General features: G+C 36.2%; 1 protein-coding gene across 1 annotated transcript; it reads right to left on the bottom strand.

Annotated features, from left to right (window-relative positions):
• Nucleotides 1-1,465: 1,465 nt before the first annotated feature.
• LOC113544094 (annexin A3) lies at nucleotides 1,466-9,796 on the bottom strand. The gene is made up of 13 exons (XM_026942726.3): nucleotides 9,656-9,796; nucleotides 9,293-9,333; nucleotides 7,696-7,777; nucleotides 7,452-7,546; nucleotides 6,379-6,492; nucleotides 5,898-5,988; nucleotides 5,733-5,812; nucleotides 5,576-5,632; nucleotides 4,924-5,017; nucleotides 4,721-4,816; nucleotides 4,538-4,596; nucleotides 3,426-3,548; nucleotides 1,466-1,827 (listed from the first exon to the last, which is right to left on the bottom strand). Exons 2-13 carry the CDS (start codon nucleotides 9,305-9,307, stop codon nucleotides 1,762-1,764), a joined length of 972 nt encoding a protein of 323 aa, XP_026798527.3. The 5' UTR covers nucleotides 9,308-9,333; nucleotides 9,656-9,796; the 3' UTR covers nucleotides 1,466-1,761.
• Between the last annotated feature and the right edge of the window lie 5,188 nt (nucleotides 9,797-14,984).

Genomic DNA, 14,984 nt, shown 5'->3' on the forward strand with positions numbered 1-14,984 from the left:
ATCATGGATAGCACCAAATATCAATCTGTTCTGGCACAAAACCTGCAGATGAAGACGAAGAAAACAATTCACCTTCCAGCATGATAATGACCAAAGAACGAAAGAAAAGGTTCAGTTTTTTTTTGCCATCCACATCCGTTATTTGCTGTTAATAAAAGATTTGAATTTTATTTGAATGAAAAATAATTCCACCAACTGCTGTTAAAATAAATACATGTGTATGAAGTAAAGACTGAGGCTGATTGAAAATAATCAACAGTAACTCTGCTTCATCATACCACCCTGTCACTAGTTATTTTCCTATAACAGCACAACAATGGGTGTTTTATTCCTCTTAAATCATAGCAATTTATCAACAATTTCAATTTTTTAAATTTAATAAAGAATCACACACCTTAATTTTCATCCTTTTATGGTTACACAAGTCAGTTCCTGTTCTCACTTACATGAACAGTAGCTATAAACAAGTCGATGTGTGAGATTTGTCTCCCTCTGCTGGCTGTTGTTTAGTATCACAACTACACAACTACACAACTACAGCTCTAAATCCAGCTTGAGGTCAGGGCAATTCTTTTTCCCATTTGTATTGCTAAAGCTTTTGTTATCGAAAATATATGAAGAACATACATGTGACTGAAATTAGGCTGTGTTCCTCAGTTTCTTCCTCAAACTTTGAGCTAAGCTCTAGTTCATTTGATCTTGGCATTAAAAATGAAAGATTTGTCCTCCTAAAAACTTTAGGATTCATTCGAGCTGAGGTGCAAAGAGAGAATTTCATACTTCATATCCATGCTGAGGAATGGTCAGAAACACACACACACACACATTCAGCTGGAATGAAATCAATGTGCAGTTCTACACTAACTCTTTTCAGATTTCTCTTCTGCTCACTGTGCTGTTTTACCACCACATGATGGCGTCTTCTCCACATTTTCCAACACAGGATCAACTTTCCCTCTGTTGCTGTGGAGAAGCAGCAGAACACTGGATGGAGATGATGGACATGTCCTGCTGATTTCTCATAAAAAATAAAACTGAAAAGAAATGAGGAGATAATAATTACAAAAACAAAATATACAAAACAAATACTAACAACTCTCTTCTCTCTACTCTTGTCCTTCTTTCTTGTTTCATCCTCTTTTTCTTTTTCTTTTTGTTCCCACCTCGTGTCCTTCTTGTTTTGTCCCCTTCTGTTATATTTTGTCCTCTTTTGTTCAGTTTTATCATCTTTTGTCATTTTCTTGTTCTGTTCTTTCTGAATTTTATCCTTATTTGTTCATTTTTCCTCTTTTTTCTCTCTTTTTTTGATGAATTTGTGTTTATTCTATTTGAGTCCAAAGTGAAGCTTATTTTCTGATTGAAAGGTGATTAATACAGTTAATTTGAGTAAGAAATTAATTTTCTGTCATTTCGATTTTCTAATTTTGATCAGTTTTTGCTGTAAACACGAATTCAGAACAAATGATTAGTGTTCATAAGTTTTATTTCTCAAAATCTTCCCAGTGTAATACAGCTCAAGGCTCAAACACACACCAGAGAGTGTAGAGAAATATAAATGATTAAATCCATCAGTTACATCCACACGTCATACTTCATACAGTATCTAATATCTGTAATTATTAACATCAAAAGTTTTAATCTTTTTGTGAGTAAAAATTCAAAGGAATGTAGTGAACATTGAGGAAGCAGCGGCGTGTTCTGGTTTTATCACTTCATCTCGACTCCTCCGTGTTTTTCAGGCTGATGAGGTGGATTTTGAGCTCAGGCCTTATCGTCCGCTCCGCAGATCCCCAGCAGCGTTTTCCCATAATCTCCTGATGTGTCAGACTGGAACACACAGATTTATACAGCGCTTAAACAACACACACTTTTAATCTGAGAAATAATACGTCATACCAGCTGCAGGAGACTTTTAATTCTGTTTAAAAAAAATAAAAAACATCCTGAATATTTCAAGAAATTTATATTCAATTTAAAAAGTGAAAGCGAAAAAGAAAAAATCTGATATTGGAGAAAAAAAAGAATGAATTCACTCCTATCCTGGAACAAATGGAAAAGACTGGAATTGGATTTGGAAAAGATTTCTACTGAAACTGGAAATGTTTACATATACCTTCAAACTTAATTGTATTTTTTAATTATATTTATACTTTATACTTGATTGTATTTGCCTTGTAAATGAAAGAGTTACACTGAATTTTAAAAAATATCAATAATTTTAAATCTTTTAAAAAGTTTTTAAAGAAAAAAAAATCAGATGTATATCAATAATCAGGTGATAATCAAGGTTTCAGTATCAATATCGAAAAAGAAAAAGCGGTGTCATGCCATCTCTTAAAAAATAATATAAAAGTGTAAATAAAATTAATGTAAAACACTAAAGTTTGATCAGGTGTTTAATTCATTAACAAACCAAATGGAATCAATTAAGCGTAAGGTTTAGAAATGTGTTACAGCTGGAAATAAAGTGCAGAAAAATCAGCAGCAGCTCCACAGATTCAGGGTAAATAACAGATTTTTTTCTCCTCCCTGATTCACTCGTTTCACCATCAGGAGCAAATGAAAATGTAAAGATTTGCTTCTGTGTGAAAAACAGCGTGGAAGCTTCATGCTGCTGAGGTTCTGATGCACACTGGAGGCTGGAGGACGAAAAGATCACTGCTGCTCTCTCTAAGTGAATCATTTGTATAGGAGTCATTTCTTTTTAATGAATCAGCTTCTTCAGAATGAATGATTCGAACCAGTTCACAGGTTCATCTGATTCAGTCTTTCTGTGGAAAGTTAGTTTTATTGGTTTAAGAATTCTGTACAATTCTAACAATCTAACAAAAGAGGTTGAATTTCACCGTCGCTGTCAGCCAGCGAGAGTCAGATACAGGACCTGACTCAGACGGGTGGAACTGCACAGATCAAATCAGACATCCGATTCACTGAATCAGACCGTTTGAATGAATAGACTCTCCTCCCTTTTTTCTTATGATTCTTTGTTTCTTTCTTTTCTTTCCCCTTTCTGGCCCTTTTCCTTTCCCCTCATTTTCCTTCTTTCTTTCTTTCCTTCCACATTTTTTCTTTCTTATTTTATATTTCTTGTCTAACCCTTTCTTTCTTTCTTTCTTTCATTATTTTTTCTTTTGTTTTACCTTTTTTCTTTTATTCATTCCTTCCTTCCTTCCTTCCTTCATTCATTCAGCTGTGTGCTATAATTGCTTTCTCTTTATCTTCATACTCTTATAGAAGACTAATCCCAAAATTCTAATTTAATCACCTTTAGTCTTTAAAACGAGACTGAGCATCGGGTATGAATGCTTGGATCTATCACAATAACTAGTTAAACAGATATTACAGATAAACATTTAAACCACACACACACACACACACACACACACACACACACAGTGGGGAGTACACACTTTGCTCTAACTTACCTTGATATCGGAGTATAAGGAGCGGCCGAACAGTTTTTTATACTCAGCCTTGATGTCCATCAGATCGATCTCGGAGCGGCTCACCATGATCCGAGTCAGCATGGCCTCGTTAGAGCCTGCCCCCTGGGGAGAAAAAAAAAAGAACCAGGAGAAGTCAACAATACTGTACAGGTATTCTCACCTTGTACAGATCCACTGCTGGCTTTGTGTTAGAGAGCTGCATTTTTCACCTCACACACACTTTCACCCTTTCACTCTCATCACATTCCTGTCACTCAGTTAGCAACATTTTAAACAAAAGGCCCGCAGATCTGAGGTGGAAAAGCGTAAAGCTGCTGTGCAAGACAGCTGTACAGGACACTGCCCTGAGCTCAGTACGACATGAACATAATAAAAGCAGAAATACACGCTCAACCGGGAACACAGGTTTACTACAACGCCTTACTGTACGGTAAATAAAAAACCACCACATACAAACACACGGAGAGCCAAGAATTCATCAAAACATTTAAGCTGCTCAGCTGTGATATTTCCAACATTTATATTAAAAAAAAAAAAAAACATTTGCACTTGTTTCTGGTCAGGATATGCATGATGGGCGTGTCCCTGAGCTGGACAGAAGGGCGTGTCCCTGAGCTGGACAGAAGGGCGTGTCTTGTGTCTCTGAGGTTTATATCTTTCTATCTTTCTTCCGTGTTGATTTTATTCTTTCCATTTATCTTTTCAATCTCATGTTTCAGTTGCTCATTATCTATCCCTTTCTTTCTTTTCCATCTCTCTTTCCATTCTTTCATTCTTTCTTTTCAGCCTTTCTCACTGTTTTGTTCTTTCTTTTTCTCTTTTATTTTCTATTTTTTTTCTTTGGCTTTTCTCTCTTGATCTCTTTCTGGCTTTTCTTTTTCACATTCTTTTATAAATTGTATTCTCTCATTCTTTTCTTGTGTACGTCTCTCTCTCTCTCTCTCTCTCTCTCTCTCTCTCTGGTTCTGACCTGTTTCTTTCTGACTTTCTTATTACTTTATATTTATTTTTTCTTTTTTTCTTCATTTCTTAGTTTTTCTTTCTCTTTTCCTTCCTGTATATCCACTGTGTGACCTGTTTGCTTTCTTTACCTTCATACTCTTATGGAGAAGCTCTGCCATGTAACCCGGGACGCTCTGCACACATTTCACTGTAAGGACACACACATTCATCGATATTACAGGAAAAACAATTAACAATAAAACCTGTTTAATAAAATCAATTTAAAAACCCAACTAACCTAATGTTTATAAAAAGATAAAAACGTGTCATACCTATAGCTACTAACACTTTCTCTAAATTTCCAGACATCTCGCTCTCGATGCTCTGCTGCAGGGTTTTCTTGCTCAGGTTCTTATATTCCAGCAGAGCTTTAAATAAACACACACACACACACACACACACAGCATTCAGATTTCTGTACAAGTTCTGAATACAGTAGAGAATTTTCTTTTCCACTCTCCAGTCTGACGCTCACTTTGTCGGAGCTGAGGAACGCTCCTGCGACAGAGGATCTCGATGAACTTGCTCTCGTCCGTCCCGAATTTCTTCTCTCCGGCCTCGTACAGGGCCTGTGCAGCGAAGCCTCATGGTAAGTGTGTAAAATGTACAGACACGGGTTCATGATATGATGTAATACAGTACACATGTGATTTAATATTGTGCAAATTATTCATTTCATCCAGAAATAAAAAGGGTGTGGACATTTATTAGGACTAAAACTCAGGGTCCACATTTCCTTCATTAGGAATAATATGAACAGAGACTACACCTCTTTCAGTAGAAACAATAAACACAGAGGCCACACCTCCTTCATTAAGACTGATAGAGGCAGAGGCCACACCTCTTTTGTTAGGAATAAGCACAGAGGCCACGCCTCCTTCATCCTGAACCCTCAGAAGGGGAGGGGCGGGGCATTAGCATTGCTCACATGTAGCTGTTTAATATTAATAATATTTTCAGCAGAATTTATCACATTATATAGTTAAATTCATTAATGCGTAAAAGCTCCACCCCCCTGCACTCCTGCCCGGCTTAGCCCTGTTTACACTCCTAATCACTTCCTGGTTCCAAACATTTGCATGAAAAGAGCTTTTAAACAACAATCAGCAGTCTCTGTTTCACTTTACCTTCGCGTCAGCTTTGGCTTTAGCAGCGTCCACGTTTTCATTCTCGTCCCTTTTGCCCTGTGAGTTAAACAAAGTGAGCAGCTCACGTTACACACGTTTGCTCATTTTCATCCAAATCCATCAGCCAGAGATCCAAATTCTCTCTTAATGCACCAACCTCAGCCAGGGTGATCAGAACATTCTCAAAATCTCCCCCCACCTCCGACTTCAGATCAGAAATCAGCGCTTTTCCCGTCCCTGTAACACACCGTCATTAACATTCCATCAACATTTCAGCGTGTAGTAATCACATGATCTAAACAAGAATAATAAAACTACAAACCTTGTAGGTATGCGTCAGACAGAGCTTTCATCTGATGGTTGGATCGGGATGCGAGGATCTCGATCAGAATGTTCTCTTTGGTTCCAGCTCCCTGAGACGGCAGAGGGAGAGAGACGTTTAACCAAATACAGCATTCATCATCACACACACACACATTTATAAAAAAAAAACTTGAGTGTAAGTGTATGTGAAGTCACAGAGACTCTTCCTGTCTGGCACACACACACACACATTTACTGCTGTGTGTGATTCGGAAAAGTACGTTTTTAATTGAAGTCAAAAGTCATGATTAAATTACAGCAAATGTATTTGATAAGGATATTTTTTACTTACTGATAAATTTAGGTATCAGAAATTGATAAAAGTAGGCGTAGACCTCTAAGGTTTGGCGCAGGTTGTTGATATATGGAACAAAATTTGATCATTTTTAAAAGCCACAAAACAAGACAACTCGCAGAATATAAAAATGTAAAGCTCTTACTTTAATTGCCTTTTTAATTTCCAGCATGTCGAACTGCCCCAGGGGGGTAACAAGCGCCACCAGGATGTCCTCAAAGTGTCCCTTAGTGTCTCCCTTCAGAGCGTCCACAAGAGCCTGCAAGTCAACATCCACACAAAACCTGAATCACTGAACAGCGTCGTAAAATGACAGTCCTGGATGAACACTGTTATAGTAAAATACTGAAAGATGGGATGTTGTGATGAAGCGGAGTTACTGTTACCACGCCAAAGTTAGTTATTTTCCTAGAACAGAATGTCCCCAAGTGTTTTATTCCTCGTGTACCTCAGCAACTTACTGACGATTACAATTTTAGCCTATAAACATTATAATCACACGAAACAAGTTCATTCCTGTCCTCACTTCCGTTATAGCAGCTAGAAACCATCCTCACCATGCTTTTTTCTCTCTCTCGAAGTTATTAAGACAAAAAATTTCTGTCACCAAAAAACCTCAAAGCGTAAACTCCTCCGTCATGAAGATGTCGGAAAATTTAAAGTTACACTTTTACTCTAACTGTTACAAAGCGCTGACACTGGAGACTCCTTCCATAAATGTTATATAAACATTTATTATCCTCACTGAAAGCTTCAACATATCAACAAATACACACATTTCATACACATTTTGTAATCCGGAGTGTCCGCTGTACGGGTCCCTGTGAATGCACTGTTACTATAGAAACGATAACACATTAATATAAATCTGTGCTACTGTCAGAGCTGCTGTTATAGAAAATTAATCATCACCTTCTGACCAATCACAATCCAGAATGTAAAAGTGTTTATATAAGCAGAAAATGTTAAGAACCTGTGTGGTTTTGTTAACGTATTGGTGACAGTCTGCTGTAGCTGGTGTTTATGTCTGTGAAAAAGTTATTTAAAACTGTACTTAAATCTTTGCATCAGGTGGTTTGTGGGCGGAGCCTCAGAGAAAAAGACTCAATATTTTAGTAACTATGAAGCCCTTTATGAGCTGAGGGAAGGTTTTTTTTTTTTTTTTTTTTTAAGAGTTAAGAGGAGATAAAGGACAGTGCTGTGTGGTGGAGTTTTTACCTTTCCAGTTGCATCCCTGTACGCTTTACAGATCTGCTGACGCTGAGCGCTGCTTCTCTGAGTCAGAATGTTGATCAGAGTCTTCTCATCGGTGCCTTAAGACACACACACACACACACACACACGTAATCTTTGAGACAACATTGGTGTTCTTCACCTCCACACTGCTGTAAGGTAAATTTACTCAGGGAGTGACTGCACACATAATAATAATAATGGCGGTTTTCTGAAGCGCTCCTCTCACCGATTCCCTCGATGGCCTTCCTTAAAGCAGCAGCGTCTTCACCTGGATTAAAACCCGCTTTATCCTTAATGGTTCCTCGATTCTGAGAAACAGAACAGAACAACATGTAGCACATTAAAAACCTTCTCATGAGTACGGAAAGAAGAGGAAGAAGACACAAGGACGGTCTTATGGTGACGGACAGCGAGTCCGGAGAGTTCATAAGGAGGCTCAGATCATCCTGAAACACAAGAGACACAAGAGTGTATAATCCTAATCCTCTGAGGGAATGTGTGTGAGTTGACTGCACAGGGATGGAGTTAAACAGTCATGTATAAATTCACGTCCTTGGTTTTTGATGTAAAACATTATTATATCACTTCATTTTTATTCTGCACACCAATGATATTTTCTACTTTCTCATCATGAGTTTGTCTTTTTGATTTTTTTATGACCTTGAAATTAAACATCTATTGCTGTGTTGATCTAACTGAAAAAATGGCAGGATGTCTCATGTATACAAATGTGAACCTGTGGTTTGCTTTTGCTAAAACAATACTTCTAAATGCAGAGTTAAGTTAACGCTCATGTTCAGTTACACCCCACACACATTCCTTAAAATTCGTTTGGCTAAATCTCAGCTTCCCAACCCATAAGACGAAACAAACAATGGCAAAGAAGTCAAACAAGTTTATGGCAACAAGACATTTAGTGTGTTCATGTTCATGGATGTTCGTTCATTATCACAAATAACAAAATGTTATAAACATTTAAAAAAAAACACACACACAGCTTTAATAATCAAGCATAGTAAAACATTGCGTGCAAAAGTTTTCACACACATGATCCAATTAACTCTGTATTACATTCATTCATTCGCTGTAACACACTCACATTAACTCAGGAAGCAGTGTTAATTAGCTGATTAACTGGATCAGGTGTGTTAGAGCAGAGAAACATTAAAGTGTGCAGGACAGGGAGGTTCTCCACCACCAAGGTTAGAAACCTGTGTGTTAAATGAATGAATGGAAAACTGAGAGGATCTCAAAGCTGTTTTTTTTTTTTTTTTTTTGACACTTATAACAAAAACTACTACTACGTCATTGTTGCTACTTGTGATTATTAAGTACCATTGCGAGCCCAACACACTAAATGTCTTCTTGTCTTAAGGGTATGTAAACTTTTGCATTTTATCTACATGACTATAACTAACATAACTTGTTATTATATTTCTTTAAATATCAGAATCTTGCTTCAGTGATGCGTTATTACTAAAGAAATCTACAGCCACTAACAGGTGAAAAGATTCTTTAAGTCACACAACTGAAGAGAAATCTCATTATTTTTACACTATTGGCTCATTACAGCTTTGTGTTAAACTTCTATAAACAGAAGTCTTCAGGGCTGCAGGGTTTCATTCCAGCCAAACTGGAGACAAACTTGATGGGTGACTGGAGACTAAGATGAACTGATCAAACGAGTGAAATCAGGTGCGGCTCCTGTTTGGTTGGAATGAAAAGATGCAGCTACACCTGCTCTTTCTGGATAAGACTGTAGGCCCCTGATCTACACTTTTATGTGTTAATGCAGAAAAAAAAAACCAAATTTCTTGACTCACCAACTGACAAGCCATTCCAGATGTTCAGGTGGGTTGTAACCCTGCAGTGAGAGATCACACACTTTATTATCTGATGCTTTATTCCTCCTGTACATGCATCACATGTTTAATAAATAATAAAGACTTTGATTAGCTCAGCTGTTACTCTCTGTAGTGAGTGTTCTGACCACTATCACTGCACAGTGAGGAATAAACACTGCAGAAAAAACACTGCACTGGAGGTTATATTACACTCTCTCACCAGAAAAGCTCCTCTAAATGGATCCAAAGTTTATCCAAATGCGCACCGAGAGAACGCAGCGCTTATCTGCACATTCGCTTTTATTTTCTCAGTAAAGTGCTAATAAAAGTCTGTATTATTACCTTATCTCGATAAAAATCTTCTTGAACACACAACAGTCTTTTCCAGGCTGGGGTTTAGAGCAGGTAAACACCCGACTAATGCAGGAAATGAATCACCTTCACAATCAGCGCACCTTTTTAATAGCGATGGGCGTTACGAGTCACTTCACTGAGTCGACTCTTTAGATTAGAATCGCGGGATTTGATTCGTTTGATTCACCAAAACTCCATGATAACTTTTTTTTTTTTTTTTTTTTGGAAAAAGTTTAAAGATTAAAAACATATATCATTTTTACATGTCTAGTTTCCCAACTAATTCCCCAAATTATGGCTTTACCATACAGCATCTTGCATAAGTATTGACCCTAACAATCCCTTAGGTGTGAATGTGTGTGTGTGTGGTGCTCTTAGCTAGTATAATTTACACATGACTGAGGGAAATTAGCTAGTTATATAACCAAGTTGGCTTAAAATGTATTACGTTTATTTACAGCACCCCAAAATATTTCCTTAGCACCTGAAAAATGACCATTACACCATACTGTCATGGTGAAAGGACTGAAGTCAGGAAAATGATTCATTTCTTCACTGGTTGTGATCGTCGGAGTTACTATAGCCCTGAACAGAACCGTATGTGATTGACGTTTTCACCACCGGAGCGGTGTCTCCAGTATCTTCTTACTTTAGGCACTAGCTAGCTACTAACATTTTCCATTTCATTTACATCAACAAGCAGAAGCAAGAAACCTAAATGACTAAATACAATTAATTAGCATGTATTAGCATGACAGCTATGAACGCTTCATGCTCGCCGCTACTTGGTGATCTTCTGATGTTAGCTACTCAATTTAGTTACGTGAATTTGCAGTTTCTATTCTTTTTTACACCACAAGGGGGCGTCCTGTAAACGCCTGAAACATAAACCTTTTTGCCAAATGACAGTCCTGGTGGTCCGGGGTCCCAGGTGACTGCTGATATACCACTTATAGCAAGAAACAGCCCTGCTCTGTGGAGTATTCCTGCCTCACGCCAAATCTTCCCAGGATAGACTCCAGCTCCACTGTGACCCTGACCAAGATAAAACGCTTACTGAAGATGAATGAACGAATACATAATGAAGAAGGGGGGCATGGTGGATTGGTGGATAGCATGTTTTACTCGCAAATCCCCGATTAGGGGTTTGAATACTGCCTCTGCCCTGTGTGTACAGAGTTTGCATGTTCTCCCTGTGCTTCATGGGTTTCCTTCGGGGGGGTGGGGGGTGGGGGGCAGGAGGGGCAATTGCCCCCCTTGTGCCCTCCTTGTGCCCCCCTTGTGCCCACATGGTTAAAAAAAAAAAAAAAGTGCCTTCTAGGCTGCAGTCGATAAATCATACTATAGACAAAGTGCTCTCTAAAAAGAAAGAATTTCTTTCTTATTTATTTCTTTTTTTACTTTCTTATTTATTATTTCAGATATTGTATTGTTTAGTGTTTATTTTATTGTTTTAATATTTAATTAAATGATTTAATCTGCAATTTAATAGACAGTAGGTGCTATACAAATGAGCTGCTAATAATAATCATTACTTTGTCATGGCTAAGAAACCTGGTCATAATACTGATCTATTCACAATCGCAATTTAGTCCATTTTAAGCATTAATTGGTAAATAAATAGAGGTTAACAAAACTTTAGGTCTGTTGTTTTTGACAGCTAAGCTTTAATCTTTTAGAATTTTAAAGACCAGGAGGTGAATTAACAACCAAAAAGAGTCAAAACCTTTGATTCATTCATGCAAATTGACTCATTCAAATGAATCCTTTACAAGGCATCAGGTGCTGTGACCTTATTTACACCTCAGCATCACTCCCTTATGAGACTACAGTCTAAGGGGAATCTAGAGTCATAACTTGGAAAATATTTTTTACTCCAATGACTAAATAAAATTGCTCATGTAGTGGTTTAAAATCATTAATGTGTCCAGTTCTATGACGTTTTTATCAATTTAAAAAAAAAAAAGCTTCTGATCTGGTAAAGCTCCAGGACAATTCTACCTGTAGATCAGTTTAATCGGAAACCATAAACTATGATATATCTATCCATGAGATAAAAGTAGCTCTTTAATTTCCTTTAAAGACATCTGTTGATGTTCTAGAACAGCAAACTATTAACTTGTGGCCATAAAATAATAAAAACATCACCATAAAAGAGAACAAAATGAATTAGCGGCCATGACTTATTAACTTTAAGGAAGAGAGGAAAAAAAGACAGGCTGGTGAGGGAACGCCGGATTTGTGGACGCACTACGACATTAAATGTAACTATAAACGGATAAATAGTACAAAGTGTCATTCTTAGTTTAGAAAATATTTGTAATCCTTGACAAATTGCTTCGAGGAATAAGAGGAATAAAACATCACGAGATGTGTTACAGGAAATTAATCAACTTCAGGGTGATAACAGTAACTCTACTTCAACACACCACACTGTCACTGATTATTTTTCATGATTTATTGTGTTTAATGTTTTATTCCATTATTTTATTAAATATCACATATGATCTACTCTGTTATGGGACAATTGGATAACTATTATGAATTGCTTAATATACTTTGTGAAATTTATATTTATATTCTCTAAGAAACCTGATGCCTTTTACTTTACTATGCTCATGTTTGAAATGTTGTTTTGCTGTTAAGATGCTTTTAGAAATTTAATTCTATTTTTACAGTAAAAATTAAGATTAAATTCTTGGCGTTTAATCCCAGTTTTAAAAATGCACTCTTTTTTTTTAATGAATATTGATAGGATTGACACTTATTTTGCTTCTTGTGGTTGTGTTTCCTACCAAGAACATGTCATATTTAATATTTGGTAAATAATTTTAAAAAATGTAAAGAAGTAACTGAATCAGTCTGACAAGGTGGACAGGAGTAAAAGAGCCACTAATCACATTATATTTGTGTAACACGTATAATAATTAATTTGATATTTTATTTCTAACTGAAGTTGAGTGAATGTAACGGAGGATATTTAGCTCAGCTGCCATTTAAAAATGTCACATGTCATATTTTTAGTTATTTTTATTTTTTAGTAGATGAATATCATTGATGTTTTTTTTGTGCTATAATACAAAGTCCAGATCAATATTTCCACCATTTTACTCAATGCACAAATTCGTATCAGTAGGAATTATTTGGATTAATTTGTCCTTGCTCAGATACATCATGGTGAGTAAAAATATAAAACTATAAACATATACATTAACCCTATGAACTTATGGGATGATGTACACATAATGTATAGGAATATCTAATCGAGCCAAATTTCCACAAAATGACCAAAAACAAGTGCACAATGAATTTGTAAATCTTCTATATTCACTCCTGTGTACAGACTTTCATCTCACCTCGTGTTTGTAGGTGTAAAGAATTTCCTGGATGCTGTGTGACCTGAAGGTTTTACCTTGATCTTGAAAGCAGAGATGACAGGAAGTGAGTGCTCCGGTCCTCGCCCAGTCCTTTTTGTCGTACAAAATAAGTCACAATAAGTCACAATAAGTCATACAGTACATATCATACTGTCCTGTGTGTTATAAGACGTCTGCCACTTCAGTTCCAGAGCTCTCCATCTCTTCCTCGCTCCTCTTCATCCTCTTACACATGGTGCACAGCAGATAGGTGCAGACGAGCAGATAGAGAGCCACGACGAGCCACACCACAGCGCTGAACACGGCGAAGCACAGCAGGTTCCCGTCCATCTCTACTGAGCACCAGCACACACACACACACACACACAGATACAGAGACAGCACAGACGTGTTTGTACAGTTGGCACTAAAGTACATGTGTATATGACAGCGTAATGATGCTTTCAGTCCCGTGCAAACATCAAAATATCATTTAGTCTCTCCTGCGTGAAGACGAGTGGAATTGTTGGTAATGGCCTTCAGTCGCCTCGGCTGAGTCAGGCACAGGAAATGAAAAGAGAACAAGGCCATAAAAAAGAAAGGATACAACCTTCCTATGTGAATCTATCTATCTGTACACACACAACATACAGCAGACATAACATACTCTACTTAACATACCGTATATAACATACTGTATGTGACATACTGTACATAAGATACATAATATACTGTACTCAACATACTGTGCATAATATACATCACATACTTTACCTAATATACTGTACATAAGATACATAACATACTCTACATAACGTACTGCGCATAACATTCTATACATAGTATTCTATACATAACATAGTGTACATAATATACTGTACATAACATACTATACAGAAGATACAAAACACTATACATTATATACTGTACAAAAGATATTGTACATAACACACTGTACATAGCAGACAATAACATGCATAACATACAAAACTACTCTGAAAAATAGAGAAAAGAGAAAAAAAGGCAGTACATAACATACTGTATATAAGATACATAACATACTGCACATAACATACTGTATGTAGAATACTGTACATAAGATGCTGTACATAATGTACTGTACATAAGTATACAAAACACTATATATACAATATACTGTACATAACATACTGTACCTAATATACTGTACATAACATACTGTACCTAATATACTGTACATAACATACATAGCATACTGTACATAACATACTGTACATAACATACATAACATACTGTATGTAGCATACTGTACATGAGATACTGTACATAAGATACATAACATACTGTACCTAATATACTGTACATAACATACTGTACATAATGTACTGTACATAAGTATACAAAACACTATATATACAATATACTGTACATAACATACTGTACCCAATATACTGTACATAAGATACATAACATACTGTACATAACATACTGTACCTAATATACTGTACATAAGATACTGTACATAAGTATACAAAACACTATATATAATATACTATACATAACATACTGTACATAACATACTGTACCTAATATACTGTACATAAGATACTGTACATAATTATACAAAACACTATATACAATATACTGTACATAACATACTGTACCTAATATACTGTACATAAGATACTGTACATAAGTATACAAAACACTATATATAATATACTATACATAACATACTGTACATAACATACTGTACCTAATATACTGTACATAAGATACATAACACACTGTATGTACCATACTTTACATAAGATACTGTACATAAGTATACATAACATACTGTACATAACATACTGTACCTAATATACTGTACATAAGATACTGTACATAATTATACAAAACACTATATACAATATACTGTACATAACATACTGTATCTAATATACTGTACATAAGATACTGTACATAATTATACAAAACAC

The sequence above is a fragment of the Pangasianodon hypophthalmus genome, chromosome 17 (assembly GCF_027358585.1).
Source record: "Pangasianodon hypophthalmus isolate fPanHyp1 chromosome 17, fPanHyp1.pri, whole genome shotgun sequence".
Classification (NCBI taxonomy): domain Eukaryota; kingdom Metazoa; phylum Chordata; class Actinopteri; order Siluriformes; family Pangasiidae; genus Pangasianodon; species Pangasianodon hypophthalmus.

Bases quoted from the DNA above. Each gene is read 5' to 3' on its own strand.
- LOC113544094 (XM_026942726.3), bottom strand. The intron at 7,547-7,695 runs GTGAGAGGAGCG...GTGTGTCTTAAG, and splicing joins GAAGGCCATCGAGGGAATCG to GCACCGATGAGAAGACTCTG. The intron at 3,549-4,537 runs GTAAAGAAAGCA...TTTTCTCCCCAG, and splicing joins TTCTCCATAAGAGTATGAAG to GGGGCAGGCTCTAACGAGGC.